This window comes from Populus euphratica, unplaced genomic scaffold, assembly GCF_000495115.2.
Source record: "Populus euphratica unplaced genomic scaffold, PopEup_1.0 scaffold1.1, whole genome shotgun sequence".
In the NCBI taxonomy this organism is placed as follows: Eukaryota; Viridiplantae; Streptophyta; class Magnoliopsida; order Malpighiales; family Salicaceae; genus Populus; species Populus euphratica.
Window position 1 is genome coordinate 1,868,474 of NW_011499845.1, and position 21,629 is coordinate 1,890,102.

Here is a 21,629-nt window from a genome sequence, read left to right on the forward strand (position 1 = left end):
AAAAGAGAAGATTGTTATTTTTTCAAGCAACTCAAAGTTTGGAACTATTGGCGTTGTTGTATAAATGAAACTCGTCGAGTGGCTAGAAATAAATATAATTAAAAAACAAAATTCGTGTTGGAGATATCTTTATAATTTTTAATGGGTGATAGATTTTATCTTCTTGATATCACCGGATGCTCCTGCACCATGATTTTTTCCATCATAATTGCTGGTTCTAAAAACGACTATATATAATTAAAATCCTATATAATAATATCCTTTCTATTTTAACCAAAACAGGTTTATATATAAACAAATTAGATACGCAAACCCAATAACGCCCATGTTTACACTGTCTGCATGAAGACGCGGGGCCGACAACTAATATCCTACTAAATGTATGAGACACTAATGTACAAGTGTTCTTTTATTACCAAATTGAAAGACTCCAGATTTGGAATTTTGGACTCATTTTAATAAAGGTTTAATGACATCTTTTACCCCTAAATTATTGGGATTGTGACAAAATAAGGCATAGATTAACAATTTGATCTGTTATATCCTCAAAACTACTATTTATCAAGCAAGTTGAAACCCGCGACCAAATTACTATTAAAACCAGACGTCAAACTATGAAGCAATATATTTCTTTCGTCTCTTTCTAATTTTTCTAATTTGTTGTTTTAGGATACTTAACAGTGAAAACTTTATTTTACCACAACCTCAATAATTTAAAGGGTAAAATATGATATTAAACGGGTTCAGACCACCCTACAAAAATAATTTACCATTCCTTTCCCGCTCATGAGTTTGCCCCCAGGATCCCATTTTGGCAACAGGCAAGGGGTCCCAACGAGCACCAAAAACCACTCGAGTAATTAATCAAATATAATATGGGAACTCCGATGGAACAAAACGTTCCCAACTTTATTATTTATTCTTTTAATACGGAAACGTGGATCCCTAATGGTCGAAGAGGCGCGGCGCAGACTTTAACCGTGTTAAAATGTCAAGAGTAGGGTTATTGATATAATAATACTTCGTCATCAACTTGCTCATTCCAGCCGATGACAAGAACATACGGTGTGAAAAGAAAAAAAACAAAATATATAAACGAGTTGCTTTGACTACTCATAATATACACGAATGGAGGACATCTAAACGATTAAAGAATCAATCATCAAAATATGCAAAGAAGAAACCTGGTACTGATGGTGCCATTCGAAAACGTTAATAGTTGGTTCAGGATATGCACGGTCAACGATGCGCTTTCGGGGAAGCCACCATCATATGTTCCACCATTTGCGTTTCTCCATTTGCTTGGCAAGCTCATTTGCCATTGATGCAAAGTTTTCGGCCCCACTTTGCAGCTCCGCTGTACGCTCACTGAGCCTCTGTTGTGAATAATATAAACGAGGAGAAAAGAAAAGTTAGGCCAAAGCTAATCAATACAAGAATTTCTCCAGCGTGTATTTTTACAATTTGAAGAGAGTCGATCAATATGTGGTTTGATTTAATAGGCCTCCTTAAGCTACAAAATCCGCAAGTTCATAACTGCATGTTTCTAATTGTCTTGTTGTGCTATTCCTGATGTAATTCTTTAAATGCCGTCAAAGCAATAGATTAAACTTTGAAATTAAAACTAAATATCCCCAGAACAAAGTAATTTAACCAGAAATTTTACCTGTAATACCAAATCCTCACAGTCGCATAATTAGTTAGGAAAAAAGAAAAGAAAGGCATGCATTTAAATCCATTATCTTACCTAAAATCAATTTAATAACAACTGTCTTAACATTCAATGAGAGACTACTAAAAAATAAATAAATGCTGACCTCGATGTATGAAGTTTCCAAGAATTTAGTTCGAATAGGAGATACCATTTAGTAAGGTTAAGATTGCAGCCACTACCAGATGGTTATCAAAAAGGGTAGCACTAATCAACTGTATTACAGGTATCGTTTTATTAGTTTAGGTGCAACGGGGGCCATAACAATTCATGGATAGTTCTTAAAGGGGGCCCCAAGTTGTCAGGTCAAGGGGTCCCCAGTTGTTAATCTGAGTTTGGTATATAATGAATTGCTGTCGAGATTGCAACCTTATAACGAGGGCATAGTTTCAAAATATTGAGCCTTAAAGGCAACAAAAACTTCTTCCAGGAGATTCATCCAATGAGTTCACATAAAAGGGAACCAAAACTAGTTCTATTACTACCTCAAGTTTTTCCTGGCGTTGTATGAGCTTGTCCTTTGCATGTGCAGCTGCAGCAGAGGCATCCTGCAAACATAAACTACCATGTCAAAAAGTAGATAATCCACAGGACATCAGCATTTTAACCTTTCATGTTGAATTACCCCCTTCCTATATTTAGCCTTAATTTCATCGGCTGTTCTGAGCTTTGGCTGTGAATCAGTACTTGCACCTTCAAATAATCTTTCCCTTTCTGTTCCCTTATCTGCAGAGCAAAAAGAAGAATGGTTAGCATGAATTAGCAAATCTGCCAAAGTTTAAGAAGATTCGGGGTATGCCTTTAGTATCATTCTTCTTCATTTCAGATGAAGGTGAGACAAATAGAGGTTCGTCAATATCAATGTCATCTGCACCAAACAGAAGCAGAGTCAGGAAAAAGACCAGGCAAGGAAATAGAGATTCTTAGAGCAAGGGGATACAAAACCTATGCTAAGCTCCACAACTTTTTGGTCATCCGCATGGTCGATAGAAGGCTTTAAGAAAGAAGGGCTGGAAAATATGCTCTCTAAATCAGCGAAATCATTCTTACAAACTTCAAGAAGATCTACATCGTGCTCTGCCTTGCTCCCTGGGAAACCCTTAATCAAACCACCTAAAATACCAGAGGAAGCACCCTGCAGCCACAAAAGTTATTAGCATCATGCCAAGTTTTTTTGGGGAAAAACACACAAAGTCTGAAACATAACTCCAACCTGTTTTATCTTCTGATTGGGAGATAAACTGATTGTGGCATCAGCAGCAGCTGTAAGTAGTTTATCATGAAGGCAAGGCAATGACTCTGGAATCCTAAAATTGCCAGATTTTTGTAAAATTGTAAACTATCTTTTCAATCAAGGTTCCAGGTCATAGGTAAACAGAAATAACACATCCACATATAAGGGTGTGGAAAAGAGAGAGAGACCTGAAGTGGTTTTCAGAGGCCAAAAACGATATAACAGCAAATTCACATCCATTCACCTATAAAACAAAAGAAGAAGAAGAAGAAGAAGAAGAAGAAGAAAACCACCAATCCAAGTTAGATATAAAATGCCAAAACTATGATAGAAGCTGAAAAGAGATTGGCAGGGCACAAAATATCGACATCTAACACAAAGTGAACTAAATTTTATTTTGAATCACTAAGCTTACATCATTAAAAAGTTCTAAATAGGTGAATTTATAACAGTACAATAATCATGGCAAAGTAGTCAAAAGTAAAGACCAGATGCAAGTCATATAGGATCAATAAACAAAAACAACAAACAAGTTTCAAATAATGCCCCAAAATCTGAAAACATGAAATGGACCTGCAGTATATTAGTTTGAATGTTTTTTTTTTTGTTTCCATCATCTAAGTTATCAGGAGCTGCTCCAATCAGTTTGAATGTTTGTCACTAAATCATTCAAGCCTATGTTTCCTTCCTCCTTAACCACATCAGCAACAGTCTGATCAATCTCAACTATCTCCATTGACTTAATTCGAACTTCATCTCCCAGTCCATACACTAATAAGCATTGCTCATTGCCAATATAAAGACAAGGCTTCAAGAAGGAAATCTTGAATGGTAGGAGATGAAAATATTGAGATGAAATGAAAGAATTGTGGTCAATTCTGTCTTTATTATAGGCTGGAAGAATCTGTAATTTCTAGGGGTTATGATATTCCATTTAAAAAGAAATACTCTGCTTCATCTCAAGTGTCACTCAACTCTTCTTGGGCCAGCATGAAACGCACAATCATGTTCCAGTTTGGTGAAGACCTATTCATGGCCAAGATATTAAAATAACCAAAAAATGAAATATGTCCTCGGCTAATTATTAAAACCATACCATACCTACTTCTAAACTTGTCTTCCCTGCCCATTAATGTGGTTGCTGCACCTTTCACCAGTCATTCCAAGATCTATCTCAGTTAACTTAAACCATACACATCTCATTTCAAAGCACCTAAGATTCTTCTATAGAGAAGAATATTTTGCATTTTAAACTTAATTTTCCAGGGGATTATCTCATAGTTATAGTTTCCATGGAGTCCATGCTGCCAACATTAGGTATATATCTCTCACTCTAGACCAATTGTTCATAACATGATGCCTCCTCTGACAAAGTAAAAGGACGTAGAAGAAGAGAATACTTTGCAATTCATTCCTGCAGAATGTATCAGATAGGCAAGGGTGCATCATATCAGCATCTTTCATGCAAGTGGTCAACAAACTTTCACTAGCAGATCTACCAAATCTAAGGTTCCTTTTGGCATATAACTTTTGCAAATGAATTTAGGTTATTTTTTTACTTTTTACTCAAATAAAAGTCCTAGATATATTTGGTTAGAAATATCTTTTTGACAAGAATAAAAAAGCTACAAAATTGCATTAAAATTTTGCTTTAATCATAAGTAAAATTTTTGTAACATTTAACATACTGATTCTACATCACACCTCCTCCTTGAATTTTTTTCTTTTTTTTTTCTTGGAGTCGTCTTTTTCCCAACATACTTCCAAGTTAAATTAATAGGAATATATATTGATAGGTATTTTTGCCATTGGTGATTTATGAAAGATAACATTTGAATTATGACTCAGTGAATCGTGAGAGTTTCATTCTTCAAATTTGCAGAAGATGGCAAAAGAAAAAACTATGTGATTCAAAGGTTCATAAATCAGGAATTTTTGCTGGTAATATAACACAATGAAAATATTTTCTTCGTCTGAATAAAAAGTGCAATAAAAAATCTAACCAGAATAATCTCAGCATTTTCAGATGGACATATTGTCTTCTCCATATTAGTCTTGAAGTTCCACCTTAGGATTGACATTAAAGAGCTTTCTACAACCACTTCAAGATCTGGCAAAGATCTGTCTAACATAAAATTAATTAGCTTCTACATGAAAGATTTACTAAGATTCATCAGATGATCAATTTCCACTAAATAAGAGTTATAGAAAACTTAAAAAGCAAATGAAAATTTGCAACATCAATTAAAAAAGAGAAGTACAATGAGTGCTTTACCTAATTTCAATCTCTCCGGTCTGATAGAGTAAAATGATCCCATGCTCTTTATCGTCCTTCTTGAATGGTGTACTCCAACAGCATGGTTTTATGAGATTTACCTTTCGAATAGGATCACTGTCCACCTAGAATAAGAGGGCTTTACTAAATGGAAAGTGGAGGTACGGATGGTGAAACCAAAGACTTACAGGAAAGGGCACCTCATTCAAAGAATGCAAATGCAATGCATCCTCACAACAAAACAAAAGAAGAAAATTTTCTTCTCTCTGCTTAAAGTGGGCTGCTTTAGCAGAGGTCTCGTGGTCAACTTTAAGTGGAGAACTTTCACTGCAAGAAGCAGCCGGGGCAGATTCACTTTTAGTGTCGCTTTTCTGAGATGAAACAGATAAATGTTTTCCACTACACATTTCAGAGATGTAGCTGCCACCCTCTGCTTAGAAAAAATCAGAAATTCATTCGATTTGTTGGAAGCAAAAAACACTATTCTCTGCCCAGTTGAAAAAAATACTTGCCTATAATATATATTGAAGGTGACATAAGTTCCGTTGCAGATTTTATTGATTGGGAGCAGAGAATACGACCATTGTTTCCATCCATGACAACAATACAGGCATCTTTGGTCATAGCAAACACTTTCAAACTTACATGATCTTCCACAATTGTGGATCCAGTGTCTTCTGAATTATTTATTAAGTCAATACAATTTGAAAACACAGCCAGAGACTTGACAGGCAAACTGGAACCAGATAGACTGTCTGTGAGAAATAAAACAGATGATGTAGTAGTGTCAAGCATTGCTACCTGAAACATCCAATTGAGAAATCAACTCTCAAAACTAATTAGGTTGATAATTTGGCATTTCAATTAACAAAGAGGGAAAAGACTAAGCAAATGATTCCCACCCGGGCACAATGAAATCCCACAGCAAGTCTGGTTCCAGAATTTGCAAATTGCAATGCATATATAGGAGAACTTAGGTAAGAAAATACAGCTGTACATTGAGGTCCATCCTCTTGGTCCAGAGTGTAGACTGCACAGATACTAATATGTTAAACTAAAGACTGAAAAAAAAAAAGGAACTTCAATCATTGCAAAAACAAAGATGCTGTCCATTTTCTCCAGTATTAGTAAAATAATAATCACTTTTACTCGTTAGACTATCCATTCAAACTGAAACCAGCATCTGATAAAAAGAGAATGAAAAACTCAAACCAAGCCATCTTTCTCTATGAGGATTAGCTGCATAGTGCAATTTTGTTGTAAGACCAGTTACTCGTCAGTAAAATGGAATCTTTATAAAATAAAATTCTCTGTTTCAATCTTCAGGGAAAAAACCCTACAATTATCCATGAATTCTTCAAAGAAGAAAAGTGAACTTAAAATAGAAATATGTAGCAGGGGTGGATCAACTTCTAATCAACCAAGCTGTGCTGACAGTGCAGATGAACATTTAGAATAGTGAGCAAGAAGAATAAGTCTATCTTCCAACTATCAGGGAAATAACACTTGCTTTCACTGTGAAAAGCTTATTTCAGAATGGAAATCCCAGACTTACAGGTCAAACTACAAGTTTTAGCATTTGGTCAAACTTTTTAGAACCATCTAGAGTCTAAACTAGCTTCTCTATAATGATCTAAATATTAGTAGAACCTCAACCAATTTCTAAAACCCATACATCTTAGACCTTTCTGAAATTTTTTAAACCAAATTTATAAATAAATAAATAAAATAGAGAAAGATGAAGATAAAAAGTATATATAGGATGATACCTTCTTTTTCAGTTTCAGTCACAAACTTCAAACTCATCTCATCAGCACTACATACAAGCCTATATAGACGAACCTACACGCTCTCCAAGAGAAATAGAATTACCAAAGCATTAAATTTCAGTAGTCACAAATGAATCACTGACAAAAATTCAACTCTTACCATCACCCACCAAGAGAAATAGAAATACCAAAGCATTAGATTTCAGTAGTCATAAATGAATCACTGACAAAAATTCAACTCTTACCGTACCAGACTCATTGCCAATAGCTAAACATAAGGTAGAGGAGCAAAAATCCAAAGCAGATACTGATGCATTAACATTAGCAACATTGATACCTTTGACCTGTGCATCACACAAATTTGGGGTCCTTGACTATCAATTTCAATTCAATAAGGGATGCATGTCAATGGAATTTGAAAATGAAACTCACAAAATTGTGAAAGTAATAACCTCCGGTCCTAAAACATAAATGAGTGCAAATGTTGGATAGGTGGCATCCCATATTCTTACAGTTCCATCTTGGTAGCCAGCTATATATAATCTCTCGACCTGATATTTTTCAGCATCATGAAGTTGGCTGGGAACTCCACCAGTCAAAGGGCAATTTGTATTTCCAGAAGAATGTGTTGCTTGAGGTTTTCTAGCAGAAATTGCCTAATAAAAAAAGAAAAAAAAAATTGAGAAAGAAAAATTAGTTTACCCAAGGCACAAGGATTCCAATCAGACATTTCTTGTGGAAAAGTTATTTTTTGGTTGGAACCATTTATACTCTCAACAGCTGCGCACCAAAAAGTGAAGGAAAATGGTAGAAGATTTTAAATTCGTTTTTGCATTTCCTTTTCCTGTCAAGCAAATGAAATCTACTTTATAGCCGCTGGACTGTGATTAAAAAAAAAAATACCTCAGAGAGAGCCTGTGAGAACTTGCCATCTATAAAGACCAGACCAAATTTTGCTGCAGTCAATTGTGGTTCGACAGTAGGTACAACCATGGGATACTGCATTGAAGAAACATAATTCCTTGTCTCTTGTAGGGACGTTGAGGAAGACAAGCCAGCGTCATTATAAAAGTGCAGCTGTCCTGGATTAGTTAATACCAAAGTGCCTGAAGTTCCAATCAAGCCACCACTAGGTAAAACAACCATATCAGCAAATGAACCATCAAGAGTAAGATCAACACGCCCAATGCATTTTAGACTTTCTATTCCAGAAGACCAATCAAGGCTCAAAATCTGTAGAACACAGAGATGTGTTAATATAAAGTGTGCACCATCTAGACTTAAACATTGAAAAGAAAGACTGACAGATCTATTGTTGATCTGATTATTGGATTTTTAGTCACTAAAATTCTTGTGAACTCTGATATGCCATAATGACTGGACAAAAATCTAACATACTCGTGAAAAAGGATGTATCAAGTGCTAAGCCACTTTCAGCTTGTGATTCAATGAGTTAACTTTCATTCAAAAAATAGCATTCCTCATCTCAGATATGCCTTCGGGTATTGATGATATAATAAGTAACTATTTTTTTCTCCTTCTGTGGATAAAATAAATTGCTCCTATCTCAGATTATTCATGAAATGTTTCTTAAATCCCCTGTTGGGCGAGACAGGACACCTTGATAGTTTTTCATCTATTAGTGTGAGAAATATATATACGAACAAAAAAAAAATTGTAAAAAATTAATCTTAATTTAGAAATCAAACCGTTAGAACTTCTTCAGACCCAATTGCATCACCACCATAGATAAAGAGCTGGCCACAACACTCATTATGCGGTCTGTGTGAAGACCAATGCAAAACAATGACAGGGAGTCTTCTGTCACCTGTGGATAACTGTAGCTTAACAACATCATTTGATGATTTTGCAGCATGCTTATCTGTAGCAGAAGCAGTACTTGATAGGTTCCACAACAATATATCGCCATCAACATAACCAACAGCAAGAACTGACCCATCAGTAGATGCCCAACAGAGGGCGGCTATCTCTTTCTCCAATGGCTCATAGTCTGATCTACCATCAGAAAGCTTGTGTCCTATTTCTTTGTGAGAATCAGCTGTTATTTCACATTTAAATTCAATATCTTTGTTCCCTTTAACTAGAACAACTTTATCTTCAGAGACATCCCAAAGAATCATCAACCCATCCTCATATGCAATCAACACTCTGGAACAAAACAAATTATTTGAAATGCATGAGAACAACATAAAAGAATAAGATGTGCATTATAATACAGCTACGCCATTATTTTATACAGATCTAAAACTCGTGTGATTAGACACATGCACAGAACCTCAGGAGAGAGGGAGAGTAATTTAATCTTAATAAAGCATACCCATCTCCATGACATATGGTGCAAGTGTCTGATTCTACATTTATAGAAACATGTTCCATCATATATGCTGATAAAAGCACAAGTATAATTACCAAGTCAACAAACGTTACAGATGGTCCAGAGGCTAGTGTCCAGTCCACATGCCTTTAGAAGCAAATAATTATCATTTATGATGAGAAAATAGTGAACTGCTGGTGCATGGTAGATAAATAATAAGACCATCTCAACATATTGCTATTCAAGAGAAGAAAACCTATATTTTTTAAAGAAAGGAAAGGAAAAAAAACACAAGAGGGAGGGAACTTCTAGCAAATCTTGTCTTACTTGTTTCCTTGAGAAGAAGGTTGGGGCAGAACTCCTACAACAGAGTGATTCTTAGGTGATGACATACCAGATGCATCTGGCACTAATTGGCATACATGTTAGCATAGAAATAAATAGGTAAAAGCACACAAAGTATAGAGAGATGGAGATATAAAGAAGGGAGGTCACACCAACAAAATCAGGCAAAAATTAACTAAACACCAGTCACTTTGTAGCTGTGCTCAAACATAATCATCTATCCAAAAATAAAATAATCAAAGAGTGATCCTTCAAAAAAGATAAGAGTAGCTGTAAATTAAAAATTAATGCAAAAAAGGTTTGAAAAGAATTTATTCGCCTAAACCTTATCAAACTCAATACAGAATAAGATCATTACCCTCTGCTACATCCGCAGGAACATGGTATGGCATCGGTACAAGTTTAACTTCTTCGACATCATACTTTAATACATAAACCATCCCATACTCATCTCCAATATACCTGCGGTGTTAATGGGTAGCAACAATTAAATGAAGTGCACAATATTTCACACGCCTTTGATGGAAATAAATAAATTCCAAATGGAAATGCAGTATAGTATCCCTATTTCATACATGTAACTTGAGGCAAAAATAACAGAGAATGCAGTTATATTGGAGTCCCATTGTAAAGTGGAAGCAATTTGTCTTTGCTCTAAATCCCAAACCTGCCAATATTGATAACCTTTCAATACACAAGCTATATAATTCCTGGTACTGGAGAAGATTTTAACAAGAAGATCTTGCATAGCTACAGGAGCCATACCTGAATCTCATTGTCACTTGACACGCTGACTAGGATACCTTGATTTTGTAGAAACTATCAAAAGATTAAAAAAAAGAAGTGAATCCACACATGTTCTGATATTTGATAAATAAAATAAAAAAAGGATGCCAAATAGAATGTGGAATTCGCTTTGAGCTTTAAATAATCAAGTAAGCAAATGCAACCCCCCCCACCCCCCCAAAAAAAGAAGAAGAAGAAGAATTACGAACACATCAAACAAAATGAAACGACAAGGAGAGAAAAGGGACAGAAATATGCGAACTCATCTCCAGATCTGAAATTACAAACCTCTAAGTATTTGAATGGTAATGTCTTCGGAGAAACAAGAAGTCCTTCGATGTTATCACCACCGATCACTTTTATTCTTCCATCCCTGCACCAATTAAAGAACCAAAAAAACAAAAATCATCAAGAAACCTCGTATTGATGTTTTCTAATGCCTGCACTTCAACTTTTACAGCTTCTCAGCCGATCACTGGATATCAAAAATACGGAAAATGCGAGCGATTCCATTCAATAAATCAAAACTCCCAGTTCATAAAACAGCAATAAACATACTTATTTAATAGAAAATCAATCAAGCAAGGCAGTCGCGCAATAACTGATCAATAGTCCAAAACTTGTTAGGAATTAGAAAAAGAAAATGTAGACTCACAGTGTTCCAATTGCTAAAAGGCTTTGAATGTGATCAAAAGCTAAAACAGACGCAGTGGAAGGGATTCCATAGTGTAGAGCAATCCGTGGATTTATATCTTTCAGTGTCAACCCTCCCTTTGACACATTATCCTGAAGTTCATTAAATTAGCATAAAAATGAATCATCAGTTCCATTAACCTGAATAGCTCAAAATTGAATTTGTGAGCATTCCTTTGATTGACGAGATTAATATATGAATCGAAGGATTGATTTGATAAATCAGACAGAATGTTGTTTAGAAACCGAATCTATTGAAAAAGTAATAAAAGAAATCATTACCTTCGCAGGTGGTGGTTGCGGTTGCGGTGGTGGTTGTTGCTGTGGTGAAGGTGGCTGTTGTCGTGCGGTGTTTTTTTGAAAGAGTTTGGAAAACATGGTAGATCGACGAGGGGGCTGTTCTTTCTTCGTTTCGAATTCAAATTGTCAAGCACCAACGGATAAGACGGAGACGATCAGGGGGTTTTCATCGGAATTTTTTTTTTTTAAGATGAACGGTCATGCAGAGCTGATGACGGGTTGGTTTGTTTGCTTGTTTGTTAAGCGAGGTTTTGCCACGTCGTAAACTGCACGGTGCTTTTTCTTGTGTTGAAAATATAGTTTTACATTATTATAAATTTTAATATTAAAAATAAATTTTAAAAAAATATATTATTTTAGTATATTTTAAAATAAAAAATATTTAAAAACAATTGTATTTACAATCTTAAATATTACCTTAATGATGAACTTTCTAAGCTACATTATGCGGGAAAAAAATTATATAAAATGTTCTGATTTTTTAAAAGCAAAATTCAATGTCAATGGATAATCTTACTAATTAATCATTATTTTTTTCATCACCAATTAATCATAAAATTGAATGGAAGTAGTTAAATGAAGACGAATTGTGGAGTGGAATTACTCTTCGACGATGGATCTAGATTGTGGAGTTGAAATTGCTAGACTCGACTCTGTTCTGTTTTAGGATTGGCTTCTTTCTTCTTTTTTTTTAATTGCCACCTTGGGTGCTAGAAGCTGAAGCACAGTTCAGCTGATAGCATATTGGCGAATGGCTGCTTAAAGAATAAAAAAAATGTTTTCTTGAGTCTGGGTGCCCCGATCCCAGCTGTCTCCAACATTGATCAATCCAGCCAATCTATTCAATTCTCCTAGAAACATGTGAAATAAAGGGCAAGGGTGGAGGGAGACAGTCACAAACATTGAACATCGAGATTCCACATGGATGTTTGAAAATTTTGTTTTTTTTTTTATATTAAAGTATTTATCCAAACCAATTTTATAAATTTTAAAATTTATAAAACTTTAATATATAGAAAAAGCAAACTTAAAACTTTATTAATTAAATTATACCTTTTAAAATAAAAAATAAAATTATATCTTTTATTTGGCTTGAGGTTATCACATATTTATTTTCATCATGTTTCATAATTCATAGTGTTAATTTGTTAAAAAGAAACTATTTCAAAATACCTTTTCTCTTTCTATCCTCGACCTCTTGATTTATGTGTAAATTGTTTTCCAAACAAGGACAAGAGTGATAAAGAAGAACGATAAAGTATTTTAAAATGAATGGATATAATTTTAATATACATTAAAAAAATTATCTATTATTTTTCTCTCTCCAGCATTATATAAATTGTTGAACTCGAGGCTAATGCTAATATTTAAAAAACTATCGAGAAACAAAATATCTATTGATTTAAAATACCATCACCTTGCATGTTTCAAGAAACGTAACAAGCTTTCTGAAATGAAGAAGAAAAAAAAGAAGGGATGTTAATGATCTTGTGATATTAATTTCATATTTGATTTTATATTTTATTTTTTATACATTTTTAGATCATTTTGATATATTAATATTAAAAATAATTTTAAAAAAATATTATTTTAATATATTTATAAATAAAAAATATTTTAAAAAATAATCCTACCGTATTCCAATATTATTCTAAATCATCAATTAAAGTAACAAATTTTTTGGAGGTAATAATCAGCTTCAAAATATTCCAATTCGGGACTAATTTCGTAGACGACGCTGTCGGACTTCGCTTTGGATGTTGATGTGATGACGATGATATTTGTCGTGGTTGCTGGACGAGTTATTCATGAAGGACAGCTGTGCCTTCCATCCTCGTTAGCCCACCAATGCTCCGCCAGATACGTTGGCAATGTTCTTCCGAGCACCCTCTCCGCGAACAAAACCATAGTGAAAATTTCAAGACCAAGATTAGAGTTTTCAGGAACTCTCCGTTCAGATTTCGTACGAGCTTCCTTCTCGAAACGCCTGTCCCTGCCTGCTTTAGCGGGATCGCTAGTATCTCTACATATGCACCTTCGTTTTCCTTGCCTCAGCCCAAAAAAAAAAACACAAAAACAATAATCTGATTATCAAATATAATTAATAACGTGCATACGAGAAGAAACGACAAATACGTTCTTCTCGATCCTTTGATATGCATGCCCAGTTATCATAAAGTCAACCGATCATCAATAAGTTGCTGTCGTCGGGAAATCAGCAAATGATAATTATACAGGTGAGGAAAATGTTCTATAAACATGTAGAAAATAGTAACTTATAATCACAACGAAATATATATACATATACTATTTCAGTAAGCATGTATCAAGTTTGCAATTGATATTAAAATAAGGTTGTAGCAGCATGCATACTAATTATAGAATATATCTTTGTGTAAATTAAAACAAAACCAAAGAATATGTACTTTATTTATTGATACATTTTAATTTTGATGAGGAACACTCCGCAAGAATTAAAAAAAAAAAAACTGACTATAAATTAAGCATAACAAGCGCTTGTAGAGAGCCAAATCAGGAATCATCATTAATTTAATTAATCTTCCGCAAAAGGGTGGCGGCTCCTGATACGTCCAAGTCTCTCTTCCAAGAAAAAATCCATTTTTTATTTTTACTGTGATTTATCTATATTGGATTGGGCGAGGACCTTGCAAGGACCATTCTATTTGGCGCGTGCGCTTTGAATTTCTTTGGCGGTTCTATGTTTACCCTCCACGTGGGAGAGGTCTGTCTTTTCCATTGTTTTAGGGGAATTTCTTTCCTCATGACGGTAGCAAGCAGACTAATGATAGTGCAGTCAAAATGGGCGTGGCCGAGACATCAGAAAAGGCCACGCCACGGCCCACGATTCGGTGTCTCTTCTGCAATATCAATGCAGTCGATTCATCTGGAAATGCGGTGGGAAATATTATACAGTTGATTTATTGATAATGAAACTTTACATACTAGCATGTCTCTTTGTCGTCGGCACTCGAGTACTATATATTATGGTATTTATGACACACATATGGTACGTTTCAATAAACAAACAGCAGAGAATAGTTTAGTGTACCCGTGTAACCCGAACCTGCTACCACCAGAGGCCCGCAGCTCTCCGCGCAACAAGCCAACAGCCTGCCACCACTTATAAAAAAAGATCACGGGTTTGTTGGAGTGATAAAACGATGGCTGTCAGCCATTTCACGAGGAGTGATGGGTAGAGAGAGATATGAGTCGTGATTGGGTTTCATTTTTTCTCTTTGAAACGATTCAATGAAAATCCAATTGAAGACTTATCTCGCACCCCCCTTGAATGTGATTGGGTTTCATTTTTCAAACATGGGATGTGATGGGCAAATTAAACATTTGGCTAAGGCAGTATGTCACAAGATCGAACCTAATTTTTGACTAGTTTCATGCAGCTAAGTTTATATAAGCTTTATTATTATTATTGTTGTTGTTATTATATGCCAATGTCACGAATTAAACGCAGCACATCCAAATATGTACGCCTCCGTTTAATTAATCAGACCAAAAACATAAATAGGACCCATATCCAACATGTTATGTCAATATCGATCTGCTCTCTTTTCAAGCCATGTCCCGTGCACACAGTCAAAACGCCATTAAAAAATATTAAAGAGTCATTGATCCTGCATTGTATCACCATCAGCTTCTCGAATTAATTAACATTCTATGTTCCACACACGCAAGACCACAAAAAACCTTGACACACAGGCGTGGCATGCAACCAACATCCATATATAAACAAACAACACATCTGGACATCATTCGAATATTTATCTTCTGTTCTCCATATCATGACCTCCTCAGCTCAAGAGCAAACAAAACATCTGTCAAAAATGGACAGCACGACAGCAGCCCCGCCACCAACGCCATCAGCGCAGCCGAACAGCCAACTTGCCTCTTCAGCAGCATCTGCCGATACTCTCTCCCGTCTCCTCCACCGCCTCCCCCCTACTCTCTTCCTCCCCACTCGCCGTTCCACTCCTGCCACGCCTTTCCCTCTCATCTCTCTCTCTGACCCGAACCTTCAAGACCTTCTATTCTCTGCATCCTCTCAACGCGGTTACTTTCAACTCACAAACCACAACATACCTTCCCAACTCGCTACCTCAGCGGAGTTGGAATCTGTTTCTCTCTTTGATCTCCCTAAAGATAAAAAAGAATCGTACTTTCCTAAAAACTGGCCTCTGGGTTTCGAAGGCGATGAAGATGGAAACGGCGAGTCGTTTTGGTTGGACGCTGAGTGTTCCACTGTTTCAACTGAGCTGGTTTTAGCTTCCCTGCGCGAGCTAACTCGGGCTCTAGAGAAAGTGGGGTTAGAGGTAATTCAAATGCTTTCAAATGGAGCGGGGTTCGAGAATCCGCTAAAGGAGGATCCGGCCCGAAGTTGTTCATTGTTATGTTTACATGGTGGTTTGGATAGGAATGATGACAAACCTGGTCTGTCGGGTGGGTCTTATCCTTACATAGTCGGGTTGCAGTATCAAATTCGGTGCCAGAAGTATTCCCTGCTGACGGATTCGGGTTGGGTTACTGTGCTGCCACAGGTGGACTCAATTATGGTTACGGTCGGCGACATTGCTCAGGTGAGCTTTAATTAACCTCCTTATATACATTCTAGATTAGCAGCAGTGGTTCAGAAATTTTAGGTGGTTTGTTACTGGTTACATTTGTTTTGAGGTCCAAATTATGGGTCGGGTTATCTTTGAGGATGCCCCAAGTAAATGGTCCTAGTGCTCCATACTTTATAAGTTAAAGCAAGCTCAAAGTTAAAACAAACAGATGGCTCAAACTTTTGGGTAACTCCTTCATCATTAAACATGTAATTTTGAATTTCTGTGCCAATGATGGAGTTACTGGGACCAATTACTCCAAGCTACTTTAATGCATGAAAAATATAAATTTTAGGAGGCAGCACAGAGCTACACCTACATGCTGACTGGCTTGTGGGGCAGGAGTTTATGACAAGAACACGTTACTAAAGGCTTCGACGACTCAAGAAAACAAAATGTCATGGCCCATGGGATGGGTTGGAATGGACCAGCTTGAGCTCCTCACAGAGGCCGCTCAATGCAAATATAAATGTTTATTTAAATTTTTAATGTGATCTATTTAATTCATTTTTATAATATATGAACTATTTAATGAATGTCAGATTTTTTCGCAACTTCTATTTTTTTTTAAATCATTTCACAATAGTTTTAATTAAATATATATATTTTTTAAATTTAATTTTTTAAAACTATAACTAAACCTATCCGGGGGCTTAACTAAGCTAGACCTTTAATGACCTTAAGGAGTTTACCATTGATGCATGCTATTTTGGGCACTCTGATCTTAATGAATAAAATACCAGTTCACGCTTTATGCAGCGAACATGTCTCATGATCTCGTCCATTTGCGTTGTGTACCTTAATAAATTGACACATTTACAAGTAAAATATCATCTTTTGTTGACTCACATTATGCCCATCTGAGGAAGTGAGTTGTGTACATGTTTTTTTTCCCATTTGGCATGAACGAACGGTAGGTGTGGAGCAATGGCAAATTGAAGAAAGTAAGAGGAAGACCAATGGCATGCTTGGGAGATTGTCAAAACTCGAGATGCATATCGATGTCATTACTAGTTACTCTTCCCTCGGAGAGTACAGTCTGTCCCCTCCTTCCTAAAGTGATTATTGATGGAATTAACGCAAACGAGGATGAAATCAGAGAAGATGAAGAACAAGATAATATTCACAGTATATGTAAGACGGGAAGGAGATTTGGCTCGTTTCCTTTCGATGGCTATGCTTGGAGAGTATATCATGGACCTCTCCTCTTCAAAGACCCTCTTGACAAATATCGCATCTAGATTCATAATTTTTTTGGTCTCATTTTTCTTCCTTAATTTTTATTCAGAGAATTACGTTGATGGTTTTGTATTCCCATACTGTGTGTTGTTTTTTCATATTGATTTTTTTTTTAATTCCTTGCTTTATGTTAAACGTGTCAAGATACTCAACCATTATGAATTCGTCTTCTTTTTTTTTAAACATCATTTATTGTAGAGGCGCTATCAACATGCACGCGGCAGTGTTTGTGACTGTGTTTTCAAGAAACGCAATGATATAACCGTTTGGTTATAGATTGTCAAAAAAAATAAAAAAATACAGGTCCCACCATTCATATGCGGCAAGATCTTGATTATCAGAAAGCAGTAAAATACTGCTTTTTGCAAGTTCAACATGTGGTTGAACTTTCTAGAGATAAGTTACGTGGAAATTTACTAAAAAGCATCCTGTTCGACTTCTCGTTTGGTAAATTGTTTTGAGTAAATCTTCTCGTTTGGTAAATTGTTTTGTTACCACCCCTGACAATAATAGACAAGTGCCCTCTTTATACTCAACCTAACACTGAAATATTCTTGCCTTCACTCCTTTTAGTGTTGATTAAAGAATTCGACTGACAAATTATTTGTCATGTAATTTCAATAAAAGAATATATGGTAAGAAAAAAAATATATTAATACTATGCATAATGGGGCCATATCAACATAAAAATATAAAACAATAAGACAATATATATATTGTCTTGACATAGATTTTTTTTTAGCGAATAAATTAAGTACGTGATAAGATTACTATAAGTTTAATGACACAATTATAAAATATTGTTCTAACATGCATATCAACATAAAAATATAAAACAATAAGCAAATATATATATTGTCTTGACATAGAATTTTTTTTTTGGCGAATAGATTAAGTATGTGATAAGATTACTATAAATTTAATGACACAATTATAAAATATTGTTCTAACATGTTTATATCTATTTGCAAAAATTTATTGGTTATAATGTTACTTTTATTTAATTGTTTATTAATATTATGAATAAAGTCTTTTTAGGTAATTATACTGTAATATGAAATTGAACCACAATTTTTAACTAAATATATTAAACAAATTTTTGTTTAACCTCAATTTTAATTTTTAATCAAATATATATTTTTTCAAACTAACCTCAACTAAAAGCACTTTTTATAAAATTATTTTTTAAAATTACAACCACAACAGTCACTACAATACCAAATACACAATACATGTGGTGAGTATTCTATCATAGGTTAGATATTTTTATTTTTTATAAAAGAAATTATATAGGAAATTTTTTTTTAATATTTTTCTATAGTATAAAAAATTCAAATTCAAATATTTTTTTTATATATACACGTAATTAAATAAATTAAGAATTATGTATGTGAATAAATACATAAAAAGTCATCAACGATACCTAAAATTAAAACTTGAAAAATTGAGATGCAAATGTAGATAAAGATATTTAATCTTGAAATATATGACATTTACCTGGTTGTATTTTTTAAATTTATATATTAAAATAATTTTTTTATTCAAGCAAATAATAATAGAAATAGAGAAACAAATAAAATTGATCAAATAAAACAAAAGGGGAAAAAACATCATGCAAGACTACACATATTAGAAATATTATTTGAAATAAAATAAAATATTATTTTAAAAAATAAAACCCATCCATACAAAATATAAAAAAAATTATAAACAAATTAAAAAAACTCTTCAAATTTAAATGCATAATTAAAAAAATAATGGTAACTTAAAAGAGGTTTTCCAAACAAAATAAAATAGAGAAGGGGTACTAATTTAAATATAAATTAAAAAAAATTAGAGAAAAAACAATTAAAAAACCATTATTTTATAAAATAGAAAAAAATTAAAAGAAAAAAACCCAAAAGCCACGCTTTACTAAGTCTGACAAGTCAAGCCAGCCCACCTAGCTCATTTTTATCAGGGCCTACGTGTGAGCTAACCTTAGCTTGCTTGCATGATTGGACCTTTAATTTTTGTTTGCTTGCATCATTCACCTTTTTTTTTTGTGAAAAGATATCACATGACACATTATTTGATTTGCCTAGATTCTGGCCACAATAATGGCTAAAAAATCAGAATTTAAGTTTGTTTTACTTAAAAATCTATTTTTCAATCTAATTTTTTACCAAAAACACCTATAAAATACCATAGTAATCATGATAAATCTATTTATGGCATAAACCTAGAAAACCACCCAAAAACCAAAATCAACCTGAGCTTAGATATATTTTTCATAAACTTTAAATATAAAACAACACATAATATGAACTCTTATCATCAAATGAAATTATTTAATACAAATATTGTCTATATTGGTGTTTTAAATAGGTGGCAACAAAATTTTATTCTCTTTACCGTTGGAATTCGACAACCTCTTTTTCTCTCATCTCTCAACTATAAACTAAAAAAATAATAAAAATAAACTTTTATAATAAAACTAATTTGGAAAAATATTGAGATGCTGAATTTGCGTAACTTACATCATTTTAAAAGTTCAAATATCATAATGTATTTTTTACAAAATTTATGGCATGTCACTCATATTTGACATTTTTCATTTTAGAGACATCAAACCTTCAATTATGATACCACTTATATCTTTAGAAAGATTTTGACGAGATAAATTCAAAAACATTAAAGAAAGTATCAAATATGACCCGAGAGGTCGCATTTGCCACAAAAAATAATTGAGTCATCAATTATCTATGGGAGGCAAGTATAGCACACTCAAGTCATGTTGAAAACTTTTATTATTGCCGTTAGATTTATTTCATAAAGACATTTATATGATAATAAAAACTTCAATGCACCCCAAAGATTATTATTTAATTTTTTTTTCTCATGCACGACAAGTTTGAAAGTCGTATTTTTCAACCGTAAAAACTATACTATTTCATTATTTTTTTAAATTTTGTTATTTAATTGATATTTTTTTTAAATACTAAGGAATAAAAATAGCCGGAAAATCATACAAAAAAGTTGAGGAGCCTTTCTACTCTTTTTTTTTTCAAACCAACTTCCCAGATTTAAAGAACATTTGGTTATACATGTATATATATTACATGTGTGTGGATATATATAAATAGCAAAACAAGTTTTTTTTTTTTTTTAGGGTTAAAACTTTTGCGTGGATACAAAAGGCTTGGATTCTGGTGTTTTTCCACATTTACCATTGGTTTAAAAGTTATTGGTTCACATGTAAAAGAAAATAACTAAGAAATCAAGTATTTTTGAATTGGTTACTGAAATTTTTTAAAAAAATTAATTGGGAAGGAGCAGCATTAACTTCCACTAGGCTGCCTGAGACATTAAGCGGTATAAGGAAGGAGTGGCGCTTGTAGATCAATTGGGTGGTCAAGCTGGTTCGAAACTTGAGAGAGTGTACAAGTTTTCCTGCCGGGATTGGAAAATCAAGTATTTTTGAATTGGTTACTGATTTTTTTTAAAAAAATTAATTTTTCGCTGATTGGCTGCCATTATATTGAATACAAAATAGGAATTAAAAAGAAAAAAAAACATCAAGTATTACTTCAATACTGAAAAACTTGGGAATTATTACATAACTTCCTTTCTCCTATAATTGTAATCTTTTTTTAATAGGGATTCGCATATGAAAAAAAATAAAAAATAGTTACGTGTGAATGGTCTATCAATTCATTAGGCTTTAACATTTGGCAAAGGAGTCTAGAAATTTTGGTTACGGGGAAATGACAGTTTTTAAAGGGAGCAGCATTAGCTTCCACTAGGCTGCCTGAGACATTAAGCGGTATAAGGAAGGAGTGGCGCTTGTAGATCAATTGGGTGGTCAAGCTGGTTCGAAACTTGAGAGAGTGTACAAGTTTTCCTGCCGGGATTGGATTGCAATGATGCTTCCGAGGTGTATCGTTTAGCTGTGTCTGTTTGTGGCTTTGCTGTTTTTTTACCCCGAAAAAAAGTCTACATGCAGTTGACAATTTTGATGATTTCTATCCGCAATAATACATTCCATAAAAGCCATAATGACTAAAGGTTTAGTTCATGGGCTAAAAGGAATTGAAATGGCCAGATGTGCTCACTATCTGCTATACCCACAAGGCTATAGCCTGAAGTTATTTAGGGAAATATTACAAAGAATGTTAATTTTGCCTAATAACAAAAGATATACATCTTGTATATGTTCTGGCATCAATTATTAGTGACTAATTCGTACTGAGGAGAGTCGAGATGCTACTGTCTCAGCATAATAGCTCCCTGTAATAGTTCAATTACTAGTTTGTCAGCAAAAAG

At 34.1% G+C, this 21,629-nt stretch overlaps 2 protein-coding genes across 6 annotated transcripts; one reads left to right on the forward strand and one right to left on the reverse strand.

Moving 5' to 3' along the window:
- Positions 1-1,003: 1,003 nt before the first annotated feature.
- On the reverse strand, positions 1,004-11,699 carry LOC105142284 (transducin family protein / WD-40 repeat family protein). 5 transcript variants are annotated; one of them, XM_011049958.1, is made up of 24 exons: positions 11,431-11,699; positions 11,111-11,241; positions 10,744-10,828; positions 10,435-10,488; positions 10,245-10,336; positions 10,028-10,131; positions 9,652-9,727; positions 8,699-9,158; positions 7,893-8,222; positions 7,442-7,645; positions 7,235-7,333; positions 6,990-7,062; positions 6,123-6,250; positions 5,733-6,021; positions 5,421-5,650; positions 5,221-5,345; positions 4,949-5,066; positions 3,134-3,189; positions 2,925-3,018; positions 2,657-2,846; positions 2,511-2,579; positions 2,337-2,437; positions 2,197-2,259; positions 1,004-1,376 (listed from the first exon to the last, which is right to left on the reverse strand). In XM_011049958.1, the coding sequence occupies exons 1-24, from the start codon at positions 11,524-11,526 to the stop codon at positions 1,269-1,271; spliced, it is 3,375 nt and encodes a 1,124-aa protein (XP_011048260.1). In that variant the 5' UTR covers positions 11,527-11,699; the 3' UTR covers positions 1,004-1,268. The 5 variants fall into 5 exon arrangements, with proteins under 5 accessions (XP_011048260.1, XP_011048186.1, XP_011048338.1 ...); XM_011049884.1 differs by having other exon boundaries at positions 9,652-9,733; XM_011050036.1 differs by lacking the exons at positions 10,245-10,336; positions 11,111-11,241; positions 11,431-11,699 and having other exon boundaries at positions 9,652-9,733; positions 10,744-10,795.
- Positions 11,700-15,195: 3,496 nt separating this feature from the next.
- LOC105142578 (2-oxoglutarate (2OG) and Fe(II)-dependent oxygenase superfamily protein) lies at positions 15,196-17,514 on the forward strand. Its single transcript, XM_011050310.1, has 2 exons — positions 15,196-16,058; positions 17,003-17,514. Exons 1-2 carry the CDS (start codon positions 15,267-15,269, stop codon positions 17,324-17,326), a joined length of 1,116 nt encoding a protein of 371 aa, XP_011048612.1. The 5' UTR covers positions 15,196-15,266; the 3' UTR covers positions 17,327-17,514.
- The last annotated feature ends 4,115 nt before the right edge of the window (positions 17,515-21,629 follow it).

Excerpts from the sequence above, each read along its gene's own strand:
- LOC105142284 (XM_011049884.1), bottom strand. The coding sequence starts at position 11,526 with ATGTTTTCCAAACTCTTTCAAAAAAACACCGCACGACAACAGCCACCT. Across the intron at positions 10,829-11,110 it reads CTTTTAGCAATTGGAACACT|GGATGGAAGAATAAAAGTGA; the intron begins GTGAGTCTACAT and ends TAATTGGTGCAG. Across the intron at positions 10,132-10,244 it reads ATTTTTGCCTCAAGTTACAT|GTATATTGGAGATGAGTATG; the intron begins GTATGAAATAGG and ends TTAACACCGCAG.
- LOC105142578 (XM_011050310.1), top strand. The coding sequence starts at position 15,267 with ATGACCTCCTCAGCTCAAGAGCAAACAAAACATCTGTCAAAAATGGAC. Across the intron at positions 16,059-17,002 it reads CGGTCGGCGACATTGCTCAG|GTGTGGAGCAATGGCAAATT; the intron begins GTGAGCTTTAAT and ends AACGAACGGTAG.